Raw genomic sequence first — 22,334 nt, 5'->3', positions numbered from 1 at the left:
TAAAAATGTTATTGATTTATACATTATCATATAGATTTATCGGTATGATTTTGTACACTCCTAAATCAAATTGTGATTTTTTACTCCATTAATTATAATATGAAATAAATTTGTATATGTGAGTCTCCTCAATATCCCAATCAAAACACTAATCGAAAACTATGATGACTCACTAACCAAAAAAATTAATTTCATATTTTTAATACACCAAGAAATATAATTCTTGTATATAGTAGCATATTTGATCGACAAAAATTTAACATTTCACTATTTTGAAATAGAGGAAAACTCAAAAATATAATATTTTTTTTACAGAGAAATCGATTAATTAAAGATAGAACTGATTATTTTTTGACATAGAATAAATATAAGAAAATTGTTAAGTTAATGATCTAATTGATACTTCCTTTTTTATTTTATTTTTTGCAAAGCGTAAAAATTTATTACATAGAGCAAAAATAAATTATTTTAATTAGGTATAAATCTAAATAAATTTAACTGCATAAAATTAAAAAAATTATAATTGTTAAAATAAAAGTTGAAAAAGTAGCTTTTCAAGAAGTGGACAAAGTGGAATTGTGAAAAAAGTGGAAAGGGACGGTGATGAGATAGTGAAAAAAATGGACAAAATGAAATTGTGGGACCACCTTAAGCTTTACAAGAAAGTGAAGTACGTAAGATTTTATTACGTGGAAGAAAACTTTTTGTGAAAAGTGATTTAATAGATTCGACAATTCACTGTACGTTTTTCCCTCGATCATCATGTAAAACGTAAGAAATTCTTACGTTTTATAAAAGTCAACTCCGTTAGTTGATCGTTAACAAAAAAGTGGAAAACGTAATAAATTATTACGTTTAGCCTATTTTGGTAACTTTTTAAATAAGTGGCCTATTTTGGTCACTTTTTTACTTCCGTGACTCATTTTGGTTTCGAGTTCCTTTCTAATCGAGTCATTTCCTTTTGACTCTTATAAAATGCACTTTCTAGTCGAATCATTCCAATTAATCCATAGAAGATGCATTTTCTTGTTTGGAATTTTTAAGTAGTTATGATATGACTTTAAAAAAAGTCCTCTGATGGTAAACTAGGGCAAAAATTTGATTCCTGTTGTTTAGAACTTTACTTTGTTGGCAAATAGAATCTCTCTTTATAATAATCTTTGTTTGGAATAATTTTCTTTCTAGTTTTGATGTGATTTCAGGAGCCCGCCTAAAGAACATAATGGATAAATGGAAAGTAAAGAGATAAGGTGAAGAAGTTGAAAGTCAAGCAACAAGGTGAAGAAGTTGAAAGTCAACCAACAAGGTGAATAAATGGAAAGTCGAGCAATAAGGTGAAAAAGTTAAAAGTCAAGCAACAAGGTGTACAAATTGAGAGTCAAAAGATTGAAGAAATAACAATTCAAGAACCCGCCTGGAGAACAGGATGAAAAATTTGAAGCAACAAGGAGATGAAATTGCGAGTCAGGAGTCCGCTTGGAGAATAGGGTGATGAAATAGTAAGACAAGAATCAAGAAGCTGCATAGATAGGATTTTATAATTTTAGTTATCTTTTTAAATTGAAATTTTCATTTTTTGATGTAATAACAAAGTCGTTGATCGGAACCTCACCAGGGCCTCACTCGACTCTCCAACTCGGTATAGTCCCTCCTTGTCAATTCTGGAACCACACGTGACTTGAATCCAACATAACTTGGGATTGGTAAGATGCTCAAAATCAAAACTCGGTTGCGCTTCTTCCTTCTATTTCTTCTTTTGAATAACAGTCAGGACAAAATTCTATCTCGTTATCTACTTCTTTGTCTGAAAACACTATGTGTTTACATTCATAGAGGACATGATGTAGAAACGTAATTTTATCCCTTTAAAAATTATTTTTACTATTTACTCCGTCTTACCACGCACCCCAACCCCATTCCATAATTTTTCCACAAAATGACAAAATAATAACCAACTCTAAATAAATTTTGTCCGTAAATTTCAACATAATCTCAATTTGAACAAACTAACAACCCCTCCCTATCAAATTTTGACAACATATCACTACCCCACACCTCCTCACCCTACCCCCCATCTCCCCCCCCCCCCCCCCCCCCCCCCCCCAACACATACTTGTAGCATTTCTTTTCCTCATTTACAAGGCACAATAGACACACTATAGAGAGAAAAAGAGATATATACGCATATAGAGACCCTCAAGATATAACACACACATTCTCTCACAGTGGAGGAGAAAAAACAAACTTCAATTTTTCTCCATGGATTAACACATATCACACACAGATAGACTCTGCACACACAACATACCAAGAAAACACACCCACTCATCACTCTCACACTCTACACACATCACTCACTCCCCATATACATATACACAGATCTCACTTGGGGGGGGGGGGTTTCTTCACCATCATTCACGCACACACTCACCAGGGGATTCACTGGAAACCCACTCACGCGGATAAGAGAGACTCCATAAAAATCGAACAGAGGGACACAAAATATAAGCACAAGGGAGACGGAGGAAAAAGGAAAAAGACACCCACGACACATACAGTGAAAACAATTAAGAAAAATAAGTGAAAATGACTTGAGATGAAGTGAGAATCGAGGGAGAAAATGAGTTTTGTGCGTTTGGTCACTGTTCTGGCAACTGCTTCGCCGGAATCTCTTGGTTTTCTCTTGATTTGGGGCGAATCTAGTCGAGAATAGCTAATCTCGCTGGAACCAGTGGCTTTCCGACGGATTTAGGCCCCGTCGATCCTAAAAATCGTCTCTCTCGCTGCGAAAATACGGACCAACGACCAAAATTAGCCAATTTCGGCGAGATCTCGGATACAGTTTTCCTTGATTTTTCATAATTTCGGTCTCGAGTTGCTTGCTATTTCTTCTTTCTTAGGATTCAAATCTGTCCGGATCGTTATTTCTCGATATTGAGTTGGAGTTTGGTTCGTTGTCGAGGCTTTCTATTTGGGGTTTCGAGTTTGGATTTATTTCTCGATATTGAGTTGGAGTTTAGTTCGTTGTCGAGGCTTTCTATTTGGGGTTTCGAGTTTGGATTTCTTTTAAATTCGTTATTATCAACAAAATTCATTATCGGAAGGTCCAGCTTTATCTCTTCTTATTTTATTTCATCATATGTGTTTGATTTGGGTCCGTGATCTAGAGTAACGGTGAGATTGACGAGGATGTCTCGCACCGTATTGGGGCGGGATGGATGAAGTGGAAACTCGTGTCGGGGGTACTGTGTGATAAGAAGGTGCCGCCCAAGCTTAAAGGCAAATTCTACAGGGTGGTAATCCGTCCGGCCTTGCTGTATGGAGCGGAGTGTTGGCCAGTTAAGAACTCCCACATCCAAAAAATGAAGGTGGCAGAAATGCGGATGTTGCGCTGGATGTGTGGACTGACTAGAGGGGATAGAGTTCGGAATGAGACTATCCGGGAGAAGGTTGGTGTGACTTCAGTGGAGTGCAAGATGCGGGAAGCACGATTGAGATGGTTCGGACACGTGAAGAGGAGGGGCATGGATGCCCCGGTCCGTAGGTGTGAGAGGCTAGCGTTGGATGATTTTAGGCGGGGTAGGGGTAGGCCGAAGAAGTACTGGGGTGAGGTGATTAGGCGGGACATGGAACAGTTACAGCTCACCGAGGACATGACCCTAGATAGGAAGGTCTGGAAGACGCGAATTACGGCAGAGGATTAGGGCCAGTTTGGGTCGCTAGTGTAGGGAATTACTTGGTGGGGGTTTTATTCCTGTTATGATTCCGTGTTCCGTGTTCCATGTTTTATTACGAATCTGTGTGCTTTCCTCTGCCTTCCTCTGCTTTCCTCTGTTTTATAATACTTATGGGTGCCATATTTATGTTATGTAATCTGCTTCTGTGCTTTACTATGTGTTTGTGTGGTATCTCGTGCCTTGAGCCGGGGGTCTTTCGGAAATAGCCTTTCTACTTCATCAGAAGTAGAGGTATGGACTGCATACATCTTACCTCCCCCCCAGACCCCACTAGGTGGGAATACACTGGGTTTGTTGTTGTTGTTGTATATGTGTTTGATTTGGGTGAGACATGATTGAATATTTGGTGATGTTGATTTGTTGCTTAATTTTGTTGTAAAAATGATTGTGGATTGTTGAAATGGTAATTGCGAATTGCGAAAATTTAATGTTAAAAGAAAATTTGAGGCGGAATTGAGAAATTAATAAAAATGGTGAATCTAGATTAATGTTGATTTATTGTTGTTTTGTTTAATTCGAAATAAACATCAAATTTGCAAATTTGATAGGATCATAGTTTTGGCCGAAAGCTTAGTAGGCAAAAATTTAGGTTCGGATAGGCAAAATTTAGGAATGGTGCGTTGAATGTTGAATGTGTTGAATGTTTTTTAGTTTATCGCACGAAATTAAAATTGTATTCATTTGTCGGGGAATGTCCCGAAGTATTATGTACTTGAAGATGGTGCACGATCAAGGCTCGAAACGTCGGGTGGAGTTTAGTTTATGATTAGTTTAGAATAGAGTAAGTTTATATTTCCGCTTTTTTCATTTTTTGGATTGTATAATCGGATTGGACATTATATTTTGGGGATTTGTCATGTTTGTGTTTGTTTGTCTAATTGTTGTGTTTTGTTGGTTGATACACTGTGTCTAATTAGCCAATATACTCCACAAAGCGATCGTGGTCGAACTACGGGACCGAGGGGTGTTTAACATCTTTTCCTCGATCAACAGAATTTCTTATTCGGAATCTCTGTTCGCAAATCAGTTTAAAGAGTCTAATCGTTTTGAAAAAAGATTTTCAAAGGTGACTTGTCATACCGAGTTTATATCATATGGCAACTCTGAATTTGAACGTAAAAATAATTCTTTTTCGAAACAAGTTTATTTTGTCACTTTAATAATAAAAACCCTTTTCAAACTTAAAATGAATTCTTTTTGGTTAAAAAAAAAAAGAGTGTGACACTTTCTATCTACTCAATAAAAATAGATGAAATTAATACATGGTTTAAATTAATTTTGGATCTATATCAGAGGCTACATGGTTTAAATTAATTTTGGATCTATATTAGAGGCTTCATAGCCAAAAATAATGGTAGAAATGATTTTATACATTAATGTTTTAGTATTATTAATTAATGACAAAACAAACTCATTTTATAAGGCACAAATGAACTTTTTAAGAGTCAAACAAATTTTGTTTTTATCGAATTGTTTTATATGTGTTTTAAATACTCTAAGTTTTAAATTCTTATTAATGATGCCGTAGAGTAAAAATAGTTCTCCGTTAAAAGTGAAATACTTTTAGAATTAGAAAATATGTATAATGACTAAATATTATTTAAAATATCTAAACTTTGGTTATCATTAGTTCAGGCCATCTCAATTTATAAAAAAAAAAGACTAAATACATCTAATTTTTTTCTAAATTATTAGTGTTTTTTTAATTAACAATATTTTTTTATCTTCAAAATTTTACGTTATGTGTTTTAATTATTTATACTTAATAAAATAATGTATATATAATAATATATTTTTTCATATGTATTTATTTTTAATTAGCTTTTGATACATATGTAACTCACGTACTCTAAACTAGTTCAATTAAATAGTAGGATATCAACCTACAAATAATAATTCATTTTACTATCAACGTTCTCTAGCTGACACAATTTCAAATAATCTCTCTCTATATGTAAAGAAAAATGTGGGGATGGTGATGTGACATGTCTCACAAATAAGTATTCATATTTATCTTTTTTCTCAAAATTTTGAGGTTTTATCTATTTTTAAAATTTTATCTATTCATTTTAAGATAAATATCATTTAATAATGCAAATAATGAATTGTTGTAACTCTCCTTTTTATTAGGCCACAATAATTGTGAAATGTTATTAATTAGTTTTAGCTCCACCTCTTGCTTCCCTCCCATCATTCACCTTCTTATAAATAATAACCCTTCTACTAGAAATCTCAATGGGCTATCAAACAAATGAAAGTAACATATTGTTTAATAATATTATTTTCTTTATTAGTGAAATAGTTTTGAACAATTTATGATGAAAGCAATTTTTTTTTATATTATACTATTAGTGCCCCTCATAAAAATTTATAAAATAGTTTCATGTTATTTATGTCATTGATTGAAGAAATTTATTTGTGTCTAATTCATTTTAATTTATCTTTTCAGGATGAATAAAATTTGCATCTATTTGGATTCATAATGTGGGTGTGTGCAACAACAGTAAGAACACTCAAGTCGATATACTTCAATTCAAGAGATTTTGTCGTCCTTGAAAGATTAGAAATCTCAACGGGCTATCCAAAAAACGAAAGTAATATGTTGTTTGGTAGTATTAATTTCTTTGTTAGTGAATGTGCAATAACTGTAAGAACACTCAAGTCGATATACTTTTAGAGATTTTGTTATTCTTGAAATATTAGAAATCTCAACGGGCTATCCAAAACATGAAAGTAATGTGTTGTTTTGTAGTGTTATTTTCTTTGTTAGTGAATGTGCAATAACAGTAAAAACACTCAAGTCGATATACTTCAAGAGATTTTGCCGTCTTTGAAAGATTAGAAATCTCAACTGGCTATCCAAAAAATAAAATAATATGTTGTTTTGTAATATTATTTTCTTTGTTAGTGCAATAGTTTTGATCAATTTATGATGAAAATAATTTTTTTTTCATATTATATTATTAGTGCCTCTCATTAAAGAATGTAAAATAGTTTCGTGTTATTTATGTCATTGATTGAAGAAGTTCATTTATATCTAATTCATTTTAATTTATCTTTTCAGGATAAATGAAAATTTTCATCTATTTGGATTCATAATGTGTGTGCAACAACTGTAAAACATTCAAGTCGATATACTTCAAGAGATTTTGCCGTCCTTGAAAGACTAATTATTGTATAATTTGTGTGTATTATACATTTTGTGATAAATATATCATAATTTTGATTGGTGATTTGATAAGCGATATATGATTTAAGTAGTTTACAAACGGTAAGTTTGAGATATAAAAATATGACTTATTTTTTATTTAAAATTCTCTCAATAATAATATTATATGATCATATCACTCCTCTTATGAGTAAATTTTTATGATCATGTATGTAAAATAAAAGAAAGAAAAAAAAATAATAACGGTACCACTATCAAAAAGATTCATAGAATTTGATTCAGTGAATTTGGGAAAAAAGAACTCAACTTTGTGTTTTTCAATTTATATATTTTTACTTTTATTTTGGTAATTTTGTCTTTTAAAATTTAGAGAAGAAAAAGTTAAAAAATTAAATTTAAAGGTAGATACTTGTATTATATTTTAAAATTAGTTAGGTTACTACTTAGGAAAGAAATTATTTCTATCATAAGTGAAGTATAATATGTAGATGAAGTAAGTAACTGATTAAAAAAATGACAATCTGATGCATTGAATCTTTCATTATATTCGATATTCGAAAAAGAATCGAATCATAATATTTTTTTGAATTATGTTAGTTCATGCCTTTGTTAATAATTTCATACTATAAGTTTTCGAGCTTTTAAGGTTCTTATTCAACTTTTAAATTTTTTCATAATTTGACAATCATTCGGGAGGAATATATTAATTCTACAATATCTTTTTGAGACAAAATTTTTAATGGTTTAAATATTTTTTTAATGATTTTAACATTTTATTATATAAGCTAGAATTGATGAAATCATTGATAAGTGATGTGGTGGAGTAGTAAGTAGCTTTTCATGTAGAAGGTTTGATCTTTGAGTATAAAAATGCCATAGTTAAAAAACAACACTTAATTAGGTACAAATAAGAACATTAGATATCGAATAAAAAAACATAAAAAATAAATAATAATAATTTCTTACTAATAATTTCAATGATATTTTCTTTACTCATGTTGACTAATAGTTCATTTAACAGTGAAAATTAACAATATTCACAAAATACAAAATAGGTAGCCCCCAGCACTTCCCATATAACAAAATGACAAGGAAATGGTAATTTCCGCAATTAACAGTTGCTTTTGAGCAACGAAATATAGTACAGTATAGTTTATTCTCTCATCGTATATAAAAAAAAATATAAACACATAAAATATTCATTCTGAGCTTTTACATCTTTATCGCGCGACTTCCCGGCGATAAAATCAAGCGGCCGCCGGCTATCGGAATCCTAAAATATCCCGAAAGTTCATCGGTGATCGGTATCCCCAGTTTCATCATTTTGTATTAAGTTCACATTTCTCCTTATTTTTACTGCAACTAATTTATTCAGAATTTATGGGATCGCTAATTATATTTGAACTTTTATCTTCACTATATCTGAACATAGTGAAATTGAGGGTTTTCTATAACTAATTTATCTGTCAAAGTTTGAGGCTTTTTTTCATTATTTATGATTTTTTTTTTTTTTTTTAAAAGTTGATTCACTTGGTTATTGATGAATTTGTGATGGTTGTTTGAGGGCATGTGTGATTTTACTATCTTCTACATTGGTATGTTCTTTGTTAGTTTGACTTAACAATGGTTGAATTTCTTGGTGGGTAATGCAAGTACCAAGTGGAAATAGAGGTGGAGCAACTTGCTACTTATTTGTTTTAGTTATTGGGTTCGGAATTAGTATTTATACATAAGTATTTTCTTGTTCAAAATATAATTAAGAAAACAAATATGTTCTCTCTAATAGTTTAAGTTTTTAGATGAGATGATTACGCACTTCAACATACATTATCGGGGTAGGTAGAGGTCTTGGGAATTGGGATCGAATTGTATCGTCGCTCGTTATAAAAGATTAATCTTTAAGTGACACGAGCACACAGTTTGATATTTCCTAATAAAAATATAGAGTCTAAGCAGGTTCATCCAAATCCCTACCGGATACTATAGCTCCATCCGTACCTGATTGGAAAAGCTGAAGTAGCTAGTGGGTGAAAGCTGGCCCCGGTATCACCATAAAGATGATTGATGAATTACTTGTTCATTAAGCATCAATGTGGAATATAGGATTAATTCATATTTGAATTGTCTTAATACGGTGGATGGTGTTGATCTACCTGTTTTGTAAAAATTACTTTGGTAATGAATGAAACTTGATAGCTACCAAAAAAGAAGTGACTGAATAGAAAAGCTTAGTCGTCGAGCTTGTTGATTAGAGTCTAGAAGAAAGTCTAAATCTTTCTGAGGTTTTGACTTCACATGATTTAAGATTAGAATAACAAAATCCTCTCTCTCTCTTTTGGATGTCAGAATAGGATCATGAGAACCTAAAGTACATTTGACATTGTTGCATGTACATGTTAATGAAGTATGTCGAACTCTAAGTACATGCTAAATATTACATAAGGAGATAGCTCAATATGCCTAAAATCTGAGTTAGATAGCATATGTATTCCAAGACAATTTTATCGTTGTTGTTGTCTAAATTGTAGGGGCCCTACTCAAGTAGAAAGACTATTAGTAGGTTATGTATTAAATTCAAACTTTTACCTAGAATCAAAACCGAGGTTGTTCCTGTCCCCCTTGAAGTCCTTGTTTTTTTTTGGTTATTTTGTTCATTTTACCCCTCCATAGGAACTCCCACCTTTTTTGCTCCATTGATAACTTGAACGGACAACCTTAGGGTTGGAGGTGAGCGGTGCTTACCATCTGTGCAACTCCAGCTTGTGCAACTCCAGCTTGTCTGAAGTCATTGTTAAATGGGACTGTGATTCTTTCATGCACGTTGCTTGTGCTTGACTTCCAAACTGAGCATGTTGAAAAAGAGAAGGAGAATCTCTGAGATAGTTAACTATATAGTCAAAGTTAGTCTTCGGAATTAATGTTCATGGATCTCCATTGATTCCTTAGCCTGTGCAGCAATATTAATTTATCATAGACAACCATGTCATATTTTAAAGAACTTACCAACTTTCTGAAATGGTAATGTTACATTAACATGCGTGCTTTTGAAAAGTCTGGCAAAAACATCTTCATCTTTCAGAGCATATAGAGAGATCATGTAGAGCTCGCGTACACTCTTCTCTATTTTAGCTTGCACTAATGAGTCTTGCAAAATGAAGTACTTGTTGTTGCTTCCTTTCTTAAAAAGAAAAACATACTTGTTATACTGTATTTGATCATTTGCTGCTGATGCTTAGTCTGATGATAAGCTTTTGATGTATTTATTGGCATAAAATTCTGATCCAATCCATTACAGAGTAATGCTTCCTAGTTTGCGCTCTAATGAAGCAGCTTGTGGAGTTTTTGACTTCATAGGAAATGTAGCTAAGGCAACAGTGAGGACTGCGGTCAACAATAATAATTTTGGGGCCTAGTGGTCAATGAAGTGAGTTAAGAACCATGAGGTATCAAGTTCAAATCCTGGAGAAGGCAAAAACACTAGGTGATTTCTTCCCATCCAACTGTGCTTGGTTGGTGGATAGGTTACCCGGTACCTGTGCAGTGCTGGTGGGTGGTAGCGGTTACCCCGTAGAATTAGTCAAGGTTCACGTAAGCTTACTTGAACACCATGGTTCTCAAAAAAAAAAAAGACAAAATGGTTAATTTGTCCCATTTGAAAGAGTAAATGTAGGTTGAGCTGGCGGCGCGCGCGGGGTGATGGTGGTATTTAGAGTTAGAGGCAGACAAGACTATTATTCGACGTAGAATCCCATGGCACAAACCTTAATTTAGCTTATTTCTGTGTTCTGTTATTTCCAGTTAAATGCTCAATTTGTTTATTACACACATCATATGGTCTGAAAATCCACATTTTGAAACTTGGCTTACTACAATCATTTAGTTTATCTCTTTTTTCAATTGTTTCTGATTAATTGCTCAATTCATTTACTATACACATCATGTGGTCTGAAAATCCTAATTGTGAACAATCTGTATTGCAGCCATTCTGTTGTATGATTTGGGCTAGATAATGGCAGACATGCCAGGTTATTTCAGAACATGCTTTCACACAGGGAGGCTTGCGTGTTTGGCATTGTTAGTAGCTGGAGGGATTGTATTGCAAATACTGGTCTGCCTCACTCTCCTTTGATATCCTAGGAATTGTAGGAACCTTTTCTGTTTCTTGTTGTAATCATTTTTCCTGATTTGACTTTCCTTCTATTGTGTCGTAGGCATGTGCTTTGTACAATAACTGGTGGCCAATGTTGACAGGTGCGTTAAAAGCATAAATCTTGAATTATGTGTGTTAAAAGCATAAATCATGAGTTAAGTACAAAATCATAAAATGTGTGCTCGATCATTTATTTGATCCTACTCCCAGTCGGCCGTAGATTGTCCATTTACTCTTACTTACGGTCATCCCCTTGTGCAAAGCTAGAAACTATGGGCTAATGGACGTATAAAATGATTCAACTGTGTCAGACAGAATTTTACTGCTTGTTAATTTGGGTTGTTTATTCCAATTTGTGCTTCGCTTGGAGACCTTGAACATTTAGAAATAAGATGTGCTTTTCTCTGCTGGATAAATCTCTTGTTATATTGAGATTATCGTAACTACTGTATCTATCACGGATCCTGACAATTATTGGTATTTGTTGCTGTAGTTATAATGTATGTCATTCTGCCCATGCCTTTGATGTTCTTTGCTGGTTCAGATACTTCCAGTCTCTACTCCGAATCTGGAAGCTGGTGAGCCTTGTTTATTTTTTGGTGCACATCATGCAATATGAAATCTTAAATAAAATCACTTGTTCTCAAGGATCATACCTCATATTTGCTTTAAAATATTTGGTGTAACAGTTGGCTAGAAGCAACTAAGTTTTTGACAGGAGCTTCCACCGTTGGCAGCATTGCAATTCCGATTATTTTAAAGCATGCTGGTGTAATTGGTTGGGGAGCCATGGCATTGGAGCTCTCCTCCTTTTTTGTTTTTGTACTGTCCATCTTGACTTATCTTGGGATGAGTAGTGAAGACGATGGATATAGTATGTTCTGAGATTGGCGTTCTGCGTCCTGCTTTATTCGTGTGCAACAGAATATGGAGCCTTAACCTTGCATACTCGCCCACATGGTCGTCCTCTCTTGTTCTGCTTTGTAGATAGATAGAAGGAACGTTGTTATCTGTAAATTCGTGGCTGTTATAAGCCAGAAAATCCCGTGGGAGCTGCATTTGATGATGTTTTATACTTCTTGCGTGATGAATTCATTGTTATTGATTGAAATTTCGGTTGTGTAATTGTAAATTGAAGTGAGAGAATGAAAGAGATGTTCCATTTGTGAGAAGAATTTCATGACAATTTTTGTTCATGGCTTGAAGAGACCTTAATGTTTCAATCCTAGGAAATATAGTTATAAAATTTGACTGCAACGTTCTGTTATCGAAAAATTGAGAAGTTTTACCTTGGGATAGATAATTTGGTATTCGGGATGACACAGATAAGAATGTCCTATGTGTTGGACAGAGGCGATCCAGCATCCGAACTCTCTGGGTGCCAAGTAAATTTATCGACAAGGGTGGAGTCACCTTCAATGACTATATCAGCATTAAAAATACAAATGATCAAACATACGATCTATGGACAACAAAAGTGGCAAATGGGTGGCAGATTTAATATTTGATTATATCAACATTAAAAATACAAATGCTGCAAACTAGATAGTGTTTTGGTATTATAGGTGGAAGATTTAATATTTGACTAAATCAGCATCGAGCACACGACCTATGGGCAATAAAAGTGATGCTTTGCCACTTGCACTAAATAATACTTTTGTATATATCAATATATATATATATATATATATATATATATATATAGTTTTCATCGAAGTTTGCGGATGACGTACCACCCACGAAAATGAATAAATCCACCTCTGATATTGGATATGGGATAGCGAATTCTATTATTTTAGTCGAATCGGAAATGCTTGAGTTTATCAATTTATCCGATGAAATACTAGGATATTCCTACTCTTTTCACTCCCAAAGTAATCATATTTTTAATTTTTTTCCATAGGGGTGGTGATAGGTAGCTTACAGAGAATGGGCAAACACCATACATTTCAACAATTTAACGTTTATTTATTGAAAATCTCAATTTGAAAGATACATAATTAATTTTCGATACATTTAATGGAGATTTATTTTATTTTTTTTAAAAATATATAATTAGATTACGATATATTTTGTTTGATTTGGATCTGTCGAGATACATAATTGCGCTCTCATACATTCAAGAAAGATAATCAATTAATTAAAATTTTTATAATTATTTTGTAAGAGTGAAAATTGTATAATATAGCAAATTAAAGCGTATATTTGTTGATGTTTTTTCCGGAGAATAATCTAGTGAAAAATGATCCATGCACAAATATCAAGTTCCCAGACTATTCTGTCCTTCAACTACTTTCCAATCTAAACTGATCATGTTAAAGTAATTAATCTTTTTTTTTTCATTGTAAATGTTCAATGTCATTTCCTTAATTTGTTTTCCAAATCTATTTTCGCCAAAATTATCTAATGAAATCATTATATTATAATTTTTTGAATTTCAATCTAAGATTGAATTTTTATGTCTCACCTGGAAAGAAAGAAAATAAATAAAAGAAAGGCATAATCACGAAAAAAAAAAAAAACTTAAAACAAGTGTAGACTCCAACACAGTGTTCTCTGAACCTATTTTCAGAATCGGAAAACAAAAAAGGTATGAAGGAGAATCAGCAATCAGTTTTGGTGGAATCGGCCGCTCGTTTCCCTCCACCAAAAGGTATAACGTTACATTCATTTGTATCGAGATTTAATTGATTGATTTTCTTAGTCCAAGTGGATTTACTACATGTTTTGGATCGAGGTTTAGTTGATTGGTTTTGTTGGAAAATGTATGAACAGGGGTGAAGCTGTCATACGGGACAGCTGGGTTTCGAGCTGATGCATCGTTGCTGGAATCAACGGTGTTCAGAGTGGGGATATTGGCGGCGTTAAGGTCATTGAAGACTGGATCAGTGACAGGTGTGATGATCACTGCATCGCATAATCAAGTATCAGACAATGGAGTCAAAGTGGCTGACCCGAGTGGTGGAATGTTGACTCAGGATTGGGAGCCTTTTGCTGATGCCATTGCTAATGCACCTGATCCATCTTCCCTCCTTCAGGTTCCAATGCCCTCTTCTTTTTTTTTTCGACATACATACACCAATTTTACCAACTGTTAAGATCTCGAAAAATTGGAATAGAAAAAATTTAGTATCATTTTTCCCAGAGACTTATAATCATTTGACTGGAAAAATGTATGTTGATTTGATAGGAGATAGGCATCCAATATCCCCGAAATATGGCCAAATTTGTTACGATACACTCCAACTTCACAGGGGTCCTATTATCCTGAAGTCAATTTTAGCATATTTTTGTCATTCTTTTGCGATGACGTGACACCTTTATTACATAGGAGTGGGGCCAACATCAAAGGTGCCACGTCAGCTGAAAAGGTTGACAAAAATATGCTAAAATTGACTTCAAGGGGGTAATAGGACCCCGTGAATTTGGAGTGTGCCGTAGCAAATTTGGTCATAGTTCAGGGGTTACTAGATGCTTTACTCATTTGATAAATCTGGATACTTTTGAAGATTTTCTATAGTTATGAAATGGGCCGGTATAGAGGAGAAGGGGTACAAGTAGTTTGCAATTGAGGCATAATTGATTGAATGATTGATCTATGGTTACAGTATACAGTTTAGAAAAAAGTGCGTTAAAAAAGTAGAGTGGCTGCTGCAAAATAAGTCGAGTTAGAGGGATTGAGAGAGATGGGACCTTTTGGGTGAACAGGTTACTAGGAAAGAAAGAAGGGAAAGTCTCAACTGAAAGAGATAATAAATGAAGCTGGAATCTTTCAAATAAATTCTTGATTAAGCTAATGGGCAGAAGAACTGTGTAGAGAAACTTTGACTTACTATAGGTGCGTCGAGAATTTCAATACTTTCTTTATCGAGAAAATGTCCTTTCTTGTACTTCTCTTTATTTTTGGAGATTGGGTTGGTGGTCAGTCTACTTCTAAATCAGTGCTCATATGCCATGCCATAAAGAACACAACTCATTTAAGTAGTTTAAGTGAGTGAAGTATGTTCTCATTATGTGGAACGACTCATGTTCTCTCAGTCCCGCCACTGTCCCTGCATGGAATATATTTTGCTGTCTCTTTTATATTAGGATAGCTTGCAATAAGTTTCAGGCTTGCCACTAAATTGACGAACAACATACCAAGAAAAAAATGGAAATCCATAGCAAATTGGAATTCATCTAGATAAGATAGGCGTGGCATGCAGATTTGTCCGTGCAGATTGAAGAGTGGGAAAGGGTTCTAGGACACGAATAATATGAAATAAACCTTGGTTAGAAGAATTCTGAATTTTATTGATCACAATTTCACGATAATGGACAGGCCATGGGGTGTTAGTATTAGTATGATGACTGTTCTTTCGTCTCTTCTGATAATCTTTTTAAAGACATAGTAGGACATGCCGGTTCAACAGAAGTAGAAGAACAGAAACCAGAAAATAAGTGTTCAAAGAAGAGTAACTAGCAAGTACGAAAAAAATGTAGGACATTTCTTGTTATTGGTCTTTGTAACTTTTTCAATTCGTTGGACTTCACATAATTAGTATTTGCAGGTGGAAAGGGGTTCCTTTTTCTAGATTATTTGAAGTTCAACATTAATATAATGTGATTCTGGACTGTTGATATTGGTTGAAATTCCAATAAGTAGTTATAGTTGCACTGCACGAGTGTGAGTTATTTTTGTGCTTATAAAGTTTTTTATGCTGATAAAGTAGTTTGACATTTACTGAAGCTAATAAAAATTTGATGCTATCTTCTCTGTTTGTGCTTCTTCCTATGGTCCATTGCATCAAGTAATGGGTTAGTATTCTGTCGATTATCTAGGTTTTGATTCATAATGTCTTGTACTGGAAACAGCTAATAATTGAATTTGCAAAGAAAGAAGATATTAGCTTTGAAGGAGGACGGCCAGCGGAGGTGTTATTAGGAAGAGACACAAGGCCTAGCGGAGAGGCTCTCCTTGATGCTGCCAAACAAGTATGTCTTTTGTGTAGCTTCCATGGGCTTTCTTGACTTTTCTTTAGTCATATGTCTGCTTTACTGCAGTTGAATTCAGGTGGAACATAGACTGCTGTAGGCTCTGGCCTTGTGCATCATATTTTTTTTGGAACTGGTAACTTTAGGCCTCGTGCATCATATTGTTACACACTGTTATTTTCTTATTAAATTTTATCTGGTGGCTCGCAAGATGATTGATTCTCTATAAAACTTTTTATATCTAATTCCGTTGACTAGGTTAGGTTTAGTATTTCTCCTCCTTTTTTCTCCTTGTCTTTAAGGATTATACCTTCTGTTGGCCTTCCATTTTATGCATGAACTTGCAGAATACAACTGCCAAAGGACCTCCTACTTTGATAGACCACTATGATTTGCAATTCAGTTGTATTCATTAGTAGTAAATGTCAATTGAAAGGGAATCTCTTCAATTGTTGGAGCAATTGGGACTGACATGGGAGTAGTGACAACACCACAACTGCATTGGATGGTTCGAGCAAGAAATAGAGGCATGGAGGCTTCTGAATCTAGTTATTTTCACCAGCTTTCAAGTTCTTTCAGGTAACTTTTGAGTCGATATTTTATTGAATCCTTTAAATTTAGTTGAAAGATGTTTTGATAGAAATGCTACTGACAATTTATTAGGTGTTTGATGGATTTGAAGCCTGAGGGAATCAGGAAAAATGTTGATGATAATACATTGGTGGTGGATGGGGCTGATGGTGTTGGTGGTGAAAAGCTTGACCATTTTAAGAAGATGTTGACTGGGTTGTGCATTGAAGTTCGTAACCGGGGAGATGGTATGCTTAATGAAGGTGTTGGAGCTGACTATGTTCAAAAAGAGAAGGTCGCTCCACGTGGATTTGGTCCTGCCGATGCTGGGTTAAGGTGAAACATCTTCTTGTTCATTTATTCAAAAGCTTTTGTTGAACACTGTCTAATCACAATGTTTGGGTATCTAGTGCGTCTAGTTCTGCGCAACTGTAACATGATAGTCACTAAATTTAATTTTCATTTGGAAGAAAATTTGGTGATATGAAGCTTCTATATCTTCCAAGAAAAAGAAAATAATGTGAACCTACTATCTAGATATAAACCAGAAAGAGGAAATTTGATCATATGCTATGTGATTCTCCCACTGATGAGTGGTGATGATGGTTTGGTTCAACTTGTTTTCATCATATGGATTTGTTAAGATCCCTTCTGTTGTCTTTCTTGCCCTTACTTAGGATGCTTATTTGCATAGGAGTTATTAACCTGATAGGGCCTCTTAGATTGCACTCTGTTTCAAATTTCAATATCCAACTCGATGGAAAACCAATCAATAATATCGTATTTCTTGCTAACTTACTGCATCAATTGTTTCCAAGAAACATTAACTTTTAGGCAGATCTTCATTAAGAAGATTCTTTATCATCTACCCGTATCTGGTCAGAGTAGCTACAGGTCATGCTTAGCATCTGTTGATATAGTAATCTTACTATTTTCCCCATAGTTAAAAGTTCTCATTATCCATAGTGAAGAGAAGTGGAAATTGATTACTTCAATGCTCCTAGTGGTTCAGGTGTGCCAGTTTGGACGGGGATGCTGATCGGCTAGTCTATTTTTCAGTTAAATTGAATGAAAACGACAAGATTGAACTCGTTGATGGGGACAAGATATTGTCGTTGTTTGCTTTATTTATTAAGGAGCAACTAAGTATTTTAAACGAGGGTGAAAGCAAAAAAGAAAATGACTCTTACCGAGCACATCTAGGTGTTGTGCAGACCGCTTATGCGAATGGGGCATCAACTGATTACCTTAAAGAGATGGGTCTAGAAGTTGTGCTTACTCCAACAGGAGTCAAATACTTGCATGAAAAAGCTACCGAATTTGATATTGGCATATATTTTGAGGCGAATGGGCATGGAACTATCTTGTTTTCAGAAGCTTTCCGATGCCGGCTGGAGTCTACTCACAAGACACTTTTATCAACATCAGAAGGTTTCACCCAATCTCCATTGCTACTGTGATGGCCCTTAACCACCTATAATATTTAAACACCTAATTTATCTGTACTTATTTTAGGTTCAGCAAAACAGAAAGCTGCTTCAAGACTTCTGGCTGTCAGTCAGTTGATTAATCAGGCTGTGGGAGATGCTTTAAGTGGACTTCTTCTAGTGGAGGTTATCTTACAATACATGGGATGGTCCATATGTAGATGGAATGAGCTTTATCATGATCTACCTAGCAGACAATTAAAGGTCAGATTTTTCTACATTTGAATTCAGTAACAAGTTCCGTGTAGTATGTTAAAGAAGATGCAGGTAATCACATTGGTTTTGACTTCAACTCCAGCATTAGGGACTTCAGTTTCACTGTTTTAATTCCATTGCTGTCGTTCCTATTGGCATAGACTTGGAAATTCACTGTTGTTCTCTGTTGACTAGCATGATGGGGCATTATTACTGATTACATGACTTAAAAAAAGGGTAGAAGAACACACAGAAATTCAGCTTATCTGGTAGCTCAAGTGAATAACATGACATTCAGAATTAAATAAACCAACAGACACAGGTTAGGATGTGAGAAGATAGTGATGTCTCAAAACTAAGAAGTTTTTCTTTTTTCCTCCCGTTTCTCCTCAATTCATAATTGTTGTGAGGGACTCAGGGACATGCACTATCCGTACAAGCGGGCGACTTCAATAAAGAACCAAAGTGATTTCAAGTCCAAATTTCTAGTTTGCTGGTCACAGAAGCTAGTTGACCTCTTCCCAAGAGGAATAATGACGTTTTTATGGACCTATGGAAGTTCTCCAAATTATCTTATCAGCATGTGCTCTTGATTTTTTTCTCCGTTATTGGAAGTTGAATGCGAGCCTGGATAGGTTTGTTTGTAGGTAGTTCATCTTATTAAAAGGAAATTTCACTTTGAAGATAAGTGTTTCAATTCCAGAATGCTCGTACTTTCAGGTAAAGGTTGTCGACAGAACTGCAGTTGTCACAGCAAACGCAGAGACCGTGGCTGTTCGGCCTATTGGTATTCAAGAAGCCATTAATGCTGAAATAGGTAATTCACATAAACTTATCTTGGTGAATTTACATGTTTGTGTTAATGAAGTATAGATTTTGTTCTTTTGATAGAAATTATCAGTCCCCTAAGTGTGTCACTCCCCTTCATCCTCTCTCGTGGTTGTAGCAGGAACGCTTAGCTTCTATGTTTTTCAGTTGCACAAATTCATGTTGCAGCCTCCGTAACAAATGTCGAACTTCCATGTTCAGCTACGAAAAGTTAAATTAGCTACTTTTTTCTTATGGCCCCTCTAAATGTACATGCATTGATTAATCATATTTGTTACAAGTGCCTTATCCTGATCAAATAGGTTAATTTATACAAATTTATGTCGTTGAATGCTCCCCTGTTAGCTATTAAACCTGTGTTTCTTATTTTTTGCCAGCAAAATATACCCAAGGACGATGTTTTATTAGACCATCTGGGACAGAGGATGTCGTAAGAGTATATGCTGAAGCAACCACCCAGGATGCTGCAGATGCACTAGCCTCTTCCGTTGCTGAACTTGTAGATCAGTATCTTGGTTCTGGCACTACTTGATTAACTCACTAACAAAATAGTCGCAATTTTGAATTTTTTAACTGCTTTTTAGTAGATTGAATACTCAATTGAGAGAAAAAAAAATCATTATTATCCATCTGTTTTGGTGTGTTATTAGCTCTTTGTTAGGCCGTTTTGGATCACGCTATATGGTCCTTAAGGGGCCTCTCCGGTAGAATTATTGAGAAGTATAGATAAACTGGAGCATATTTTGTAACTGCTTTTGACAACTATAGTGTTTGCATCTTCCATTTATGCATCTTGCTCAAAGTTTATATTGGCATTTTCAGTTTCTACAATTTGCAGTTGAATTACTTACTTTGTTTCCTAACATCACCATATCGCTTTTTAATCCCTCTCAGAACAAGGAACAGCCTTTTCGATTCAAGATCTTGTCTGGTAGATTGAACCTATCATATCAGCAATTTTTTTTATAGTAGAGCCAGATTAGGATCCCAAAAGCTGTTTCTATTATTAACTCACGAATTGAAGTCCTTGACATATGCTGGGTATGAACAATGGCCATAAACATAAATTTACAACAATCATGTACTTTAATAGATGCTTATTGATAAAATCCAAAAGAGGTGCTTTCCGGCTACCATTGGCTTGGGACGTCCTCCTATAACTGTGTACTCAGCCTCTTTACTGCAATAACAACTACAACACGTCTGTACATTTACAAGAACTGAAACTACATATGATATGCATTATGGATTAGTTGATACAATTCATTAGATGTGATACGCGCCCCTTCATAATGGAGCCTTCTTGGATAACTTAAGGAAAAGATTCAATCACATTGAATATGGTCGGATTAATGTTTCAAATCTTCATCTAAATGACAATGTGGTATTCACATGGTTCTGAAATCATTAAAAATGTATTATCTTTTATAATAAAACACCAATAGCCAAAGCTATCAAGCATGAAAACACAGGAAATCAATGTGTTATAGCAGGTAAATCTCCTAGGCTCAAAACTTTACAACACAAAGAAACACTTGGGGAACCATGACAACCTTGGAAAGTTCCAATTTACCCCTTTTTAGAGTATTTTGTAGAATCATTGTCATGTTCTACAAAAGAAAATTTGCAGAACACTTAAAAGACTCCCATCAGGTTCTCACGGGAGAAACAACTCAAGACTTCACAAACACTAAGCAACCCCAACTTTACGTGAGCTCACCATGAAAACACTCAAATAGCCTTTTGTTTTCAGATTAGAAAGCTCTGCTTTTAATCTTTCTTACCAGAGTTTTTCACAAAGATATCCACTGAAATTGCTTGTAAGATCACAACCACCACCACGTACCTAGTGAATTCCCTGGGGTCTGGGGAGGATAAAGTGTACTCAGTCCATACGTCCATACCACTGCATGAAGTAGAAAGGCTGTTTCCGATAGACCCCCGGCTCAGGATAGATAACAATAACATAAAAATAAACAAAACGGGATAACACACTGTTGGATAATAAAAGAAATACAATATCGATAGAGTAATACTATAAACTATCTATTCAAGATCACAAACATCCTCGGAACACTACGAACAAGAAAAAACATGAAAATACAGACACAAATACAAATAAAGCACTCCTCCCTATTATTACGGAGGCACTCGGCACTCCTACCCACTAACCCTCTACCCTAATTCGCATCCTCCACACCTTCCTATCAAGGGTAAATTGCTTATAAGATCAAACTACCATAATTTAAACTAGCTAACATTTGTCTTCTCCTTCAGCTTCTTCCTAGTTATAAAATCATAGCAAACATACCTAAGATGCTTCAAAAAGAATAACAACCATGTTCTAAGTACAACAACACACCCAATATAGTCCCACAACGTGACGTCTGGAGAGAGCAGAGTGTATGCAGACCTTATCCCTACCTCGAAGGTAGAGAGACGATTTCCAATATACTCTCACCTCTCGACCATGCACCAATTAACTAACATAAATCAACTACCCATCAATTCCTAACTTACTGGAATGAACAAAAAATCAGGATTCAGAATAGTAGCCAAACAAACCATAGAAACAAAAACATAAAAAATGCATCCAAAATCTAGAATCAACAACACCAAACCACTAAATTAACCAACAAAATTAGGGTTTTTTCATTACGCCATATTCAATAAAAGTACACCCAAATTCATCCAAAAAGCCCTTTTTTTTTAACTCAAAATTACAACCTCTCTTCCCTTACCCCAAAATCAGAAAACGACGCGAAATTGAGGAGCGTCAGAGCCAGTGGCGGGCAAAACCTCCCAACGGCAAGGCTCAAGTTCATCGGAAACAGGACAATATCCGGCAAGTGTAACCTTATCAACAGAAGCAGCAACCGAACCGAATTCGAATACGGTTATGTCCGACGGCGGTGGTGGTGGCGGGTTTGCGGATCGGGTCACTTCAACAGCTCCGTTCATGCCCGGAACTTCCGGGTTGTTGGAGGAAGAAGAGATTTGGGTTTTCGGGTCGGGTTTCTGGGTGGTTTTGGGGGTTTCTTTTTTGTCGCCTTTAAACCATGAAAAAATACCCATAGCTACAAAAGGGTTTTTCAGTAGTGAGGATAATCGGATGGATATTTATAGTCTGAGAAAATAACTATACATTCTAGCTTCCACTTGCCCTTTTTTCATAATATAATCTAGAAAATTCCACAAATATTTATGAAGGTATTTTCATAAAT

General features: G+C 34.8%; 3 protein-coding genes across 4 annotated transcripts; 2 read left to right on the top strand and 1 right to left on the bottom strand.

Annotated features, from left to right (window-relative positions):
* The first annotated feature begins 7,985 nt into the window (after window positions 1-7,985).
* On the top strand, window positions 7,986-12,252 carry LOC107869146 (vacuolar protein sorting-associated protein 55 homolog). The gene is made up of 5 exons (XM_016715712.2): window positions 7,986-8,210; window positions 10,887-11,014; window positions 11,118-11,157; window positions 11,550-11,634; window positions 11,746-12,252. The coding sequence occupies exons 2-5, from the start codon at window positions 10,916-10,918 to the stop codon at window positions 11,939-11,941; spliced, it is 420 nt and encodes a 139-aa protein (XP_016571198.1). The 5' UTR covers window positions 7,986-8,210; window positions 10,887-10,915; the 3' UTR covers window positions 11,942-12,252.
* A 1,016-nt stretch (window positions 12,253-13,268) lies between these two features.
* LOC107869136 (phosphoacetylglucosamine mutase) lies at window positions 13,269-19,925 on the top strand. Of its 2 annotated transcripts, XM_047394361.1 has the most exons (10): window positions 13,306-13,376; window positions 13,629-13,709; window positions 13,832-14,094; window positions 15,911-16,030; window positions 16,467-16,609; window positions 16,694-16,936; window positions 17,613-18,031; window positions 18,116-18,291; window positions 19,003-19,099; window positions 19,488-19,925. In XM_047394361.1, the coding sequence occupies exons 2-10, from the start codon at window positions 13,649-13,651 to the stop codon at window positions 19,640-19,642; spliced, it is 1,677 nt and encodes a 558-aa protein (XP_047250317.1). In that variant the 5' UTR covers window positions 13,306-13,376; window positions 13,629-13,648; the 3' UTR covers window positions 19,643-19,925. The 2 variants fall into 2 exon arrangements, with proteins under 2 accessions (XP_016571190.1, XP_047250317.1); XM_016715704.2 differs by having other exon boundaries at window positions 13,269-13,709.
* A 1,813-nt stretch (window positions 19,926-21,738) lies between these two features.
* On the bottom strand, window positions 21,739-22,334 carry LOC107869128. The gene has a single exon (XM_016715698.2). The coding sequence runs from the start codon at window positions 22,183-22,185 to the stop codon at window positions 21,859-21,861; it is 327 nt and encodes a 108-aa protein (XP_016571184.1). The 5' UTR covers window positions 22,186-22,334; the 3' UTR covers window positions 21,739-21,858.

The sequence above is a fragment of the Capsicum annuum genome, chromosome 1 (genome assembly GCF_002878395.1).
Source record: "Capsicum annuum cultivar UCD-10X-F1 chromosome 1, UCD10Xv1.1, whole genome shotgun sequence".
Lineage (NCBI taxonomy): Eukaryota > Viridiplantae > Streptophyta > Magnoliopsida > Solanales > Solanaceae > Capsicum > Capsicum annuum.
Note: the sequence above shows the minus strand (reverse complement) of the source record. Positions and strands in the feature narration are given on the sequence as shown.

Coding starts and splice junctions, on each gene's coding strand:
- LOC107869146 (XM_016715712.2), top strand. CDS start 10,916: ATGGCAGACATGCCAGGTTATTTCAGAACATGCTTTCACACAGGGAGG. Junction 11,015..11,117: donor GGATTGTATTGCAAATACTG/GTCTGCCTCACT, acceptor ATTGTGTCGTAG/GCATGTGCTTTGTACAATAA. Junction 11,635..11,745: donor TACTCCGAATCTGGAAGCTG/GTGAGCCTTGTT, acceptor TTGGTGTAACAG/TTGGCTAGAAGCAACTAAGT.
- LOC107869136 (XM_016715704.2), top strand. CDS start 13,649: ATGAAGGAGAATCAGCAATCAGTTTTGGTGGAATCGGCCGCTCGTTTC. Junction 16,031..16,466: donor TCCTTGATGCTGCCAAACAA/GTATGTCTTTTG, acceptor GTCAATTGAAAG/GGAATCTCTTCAATTGTTGG. Junction 18,292..19,002: donor TACCTAGCAGACAATTAAAG/GTCAGATTTTTC, acceptor TCGTACTTTCAG/GTAAAGGTTGTCGACAGAAC.
- LOC107869128 (XM_016715698.2), bottom strand. CDS start 22,185: ATGGGTATTTTTTCATGGTTTAAAGGCGACAAAAAAGAAACCCCCAAA.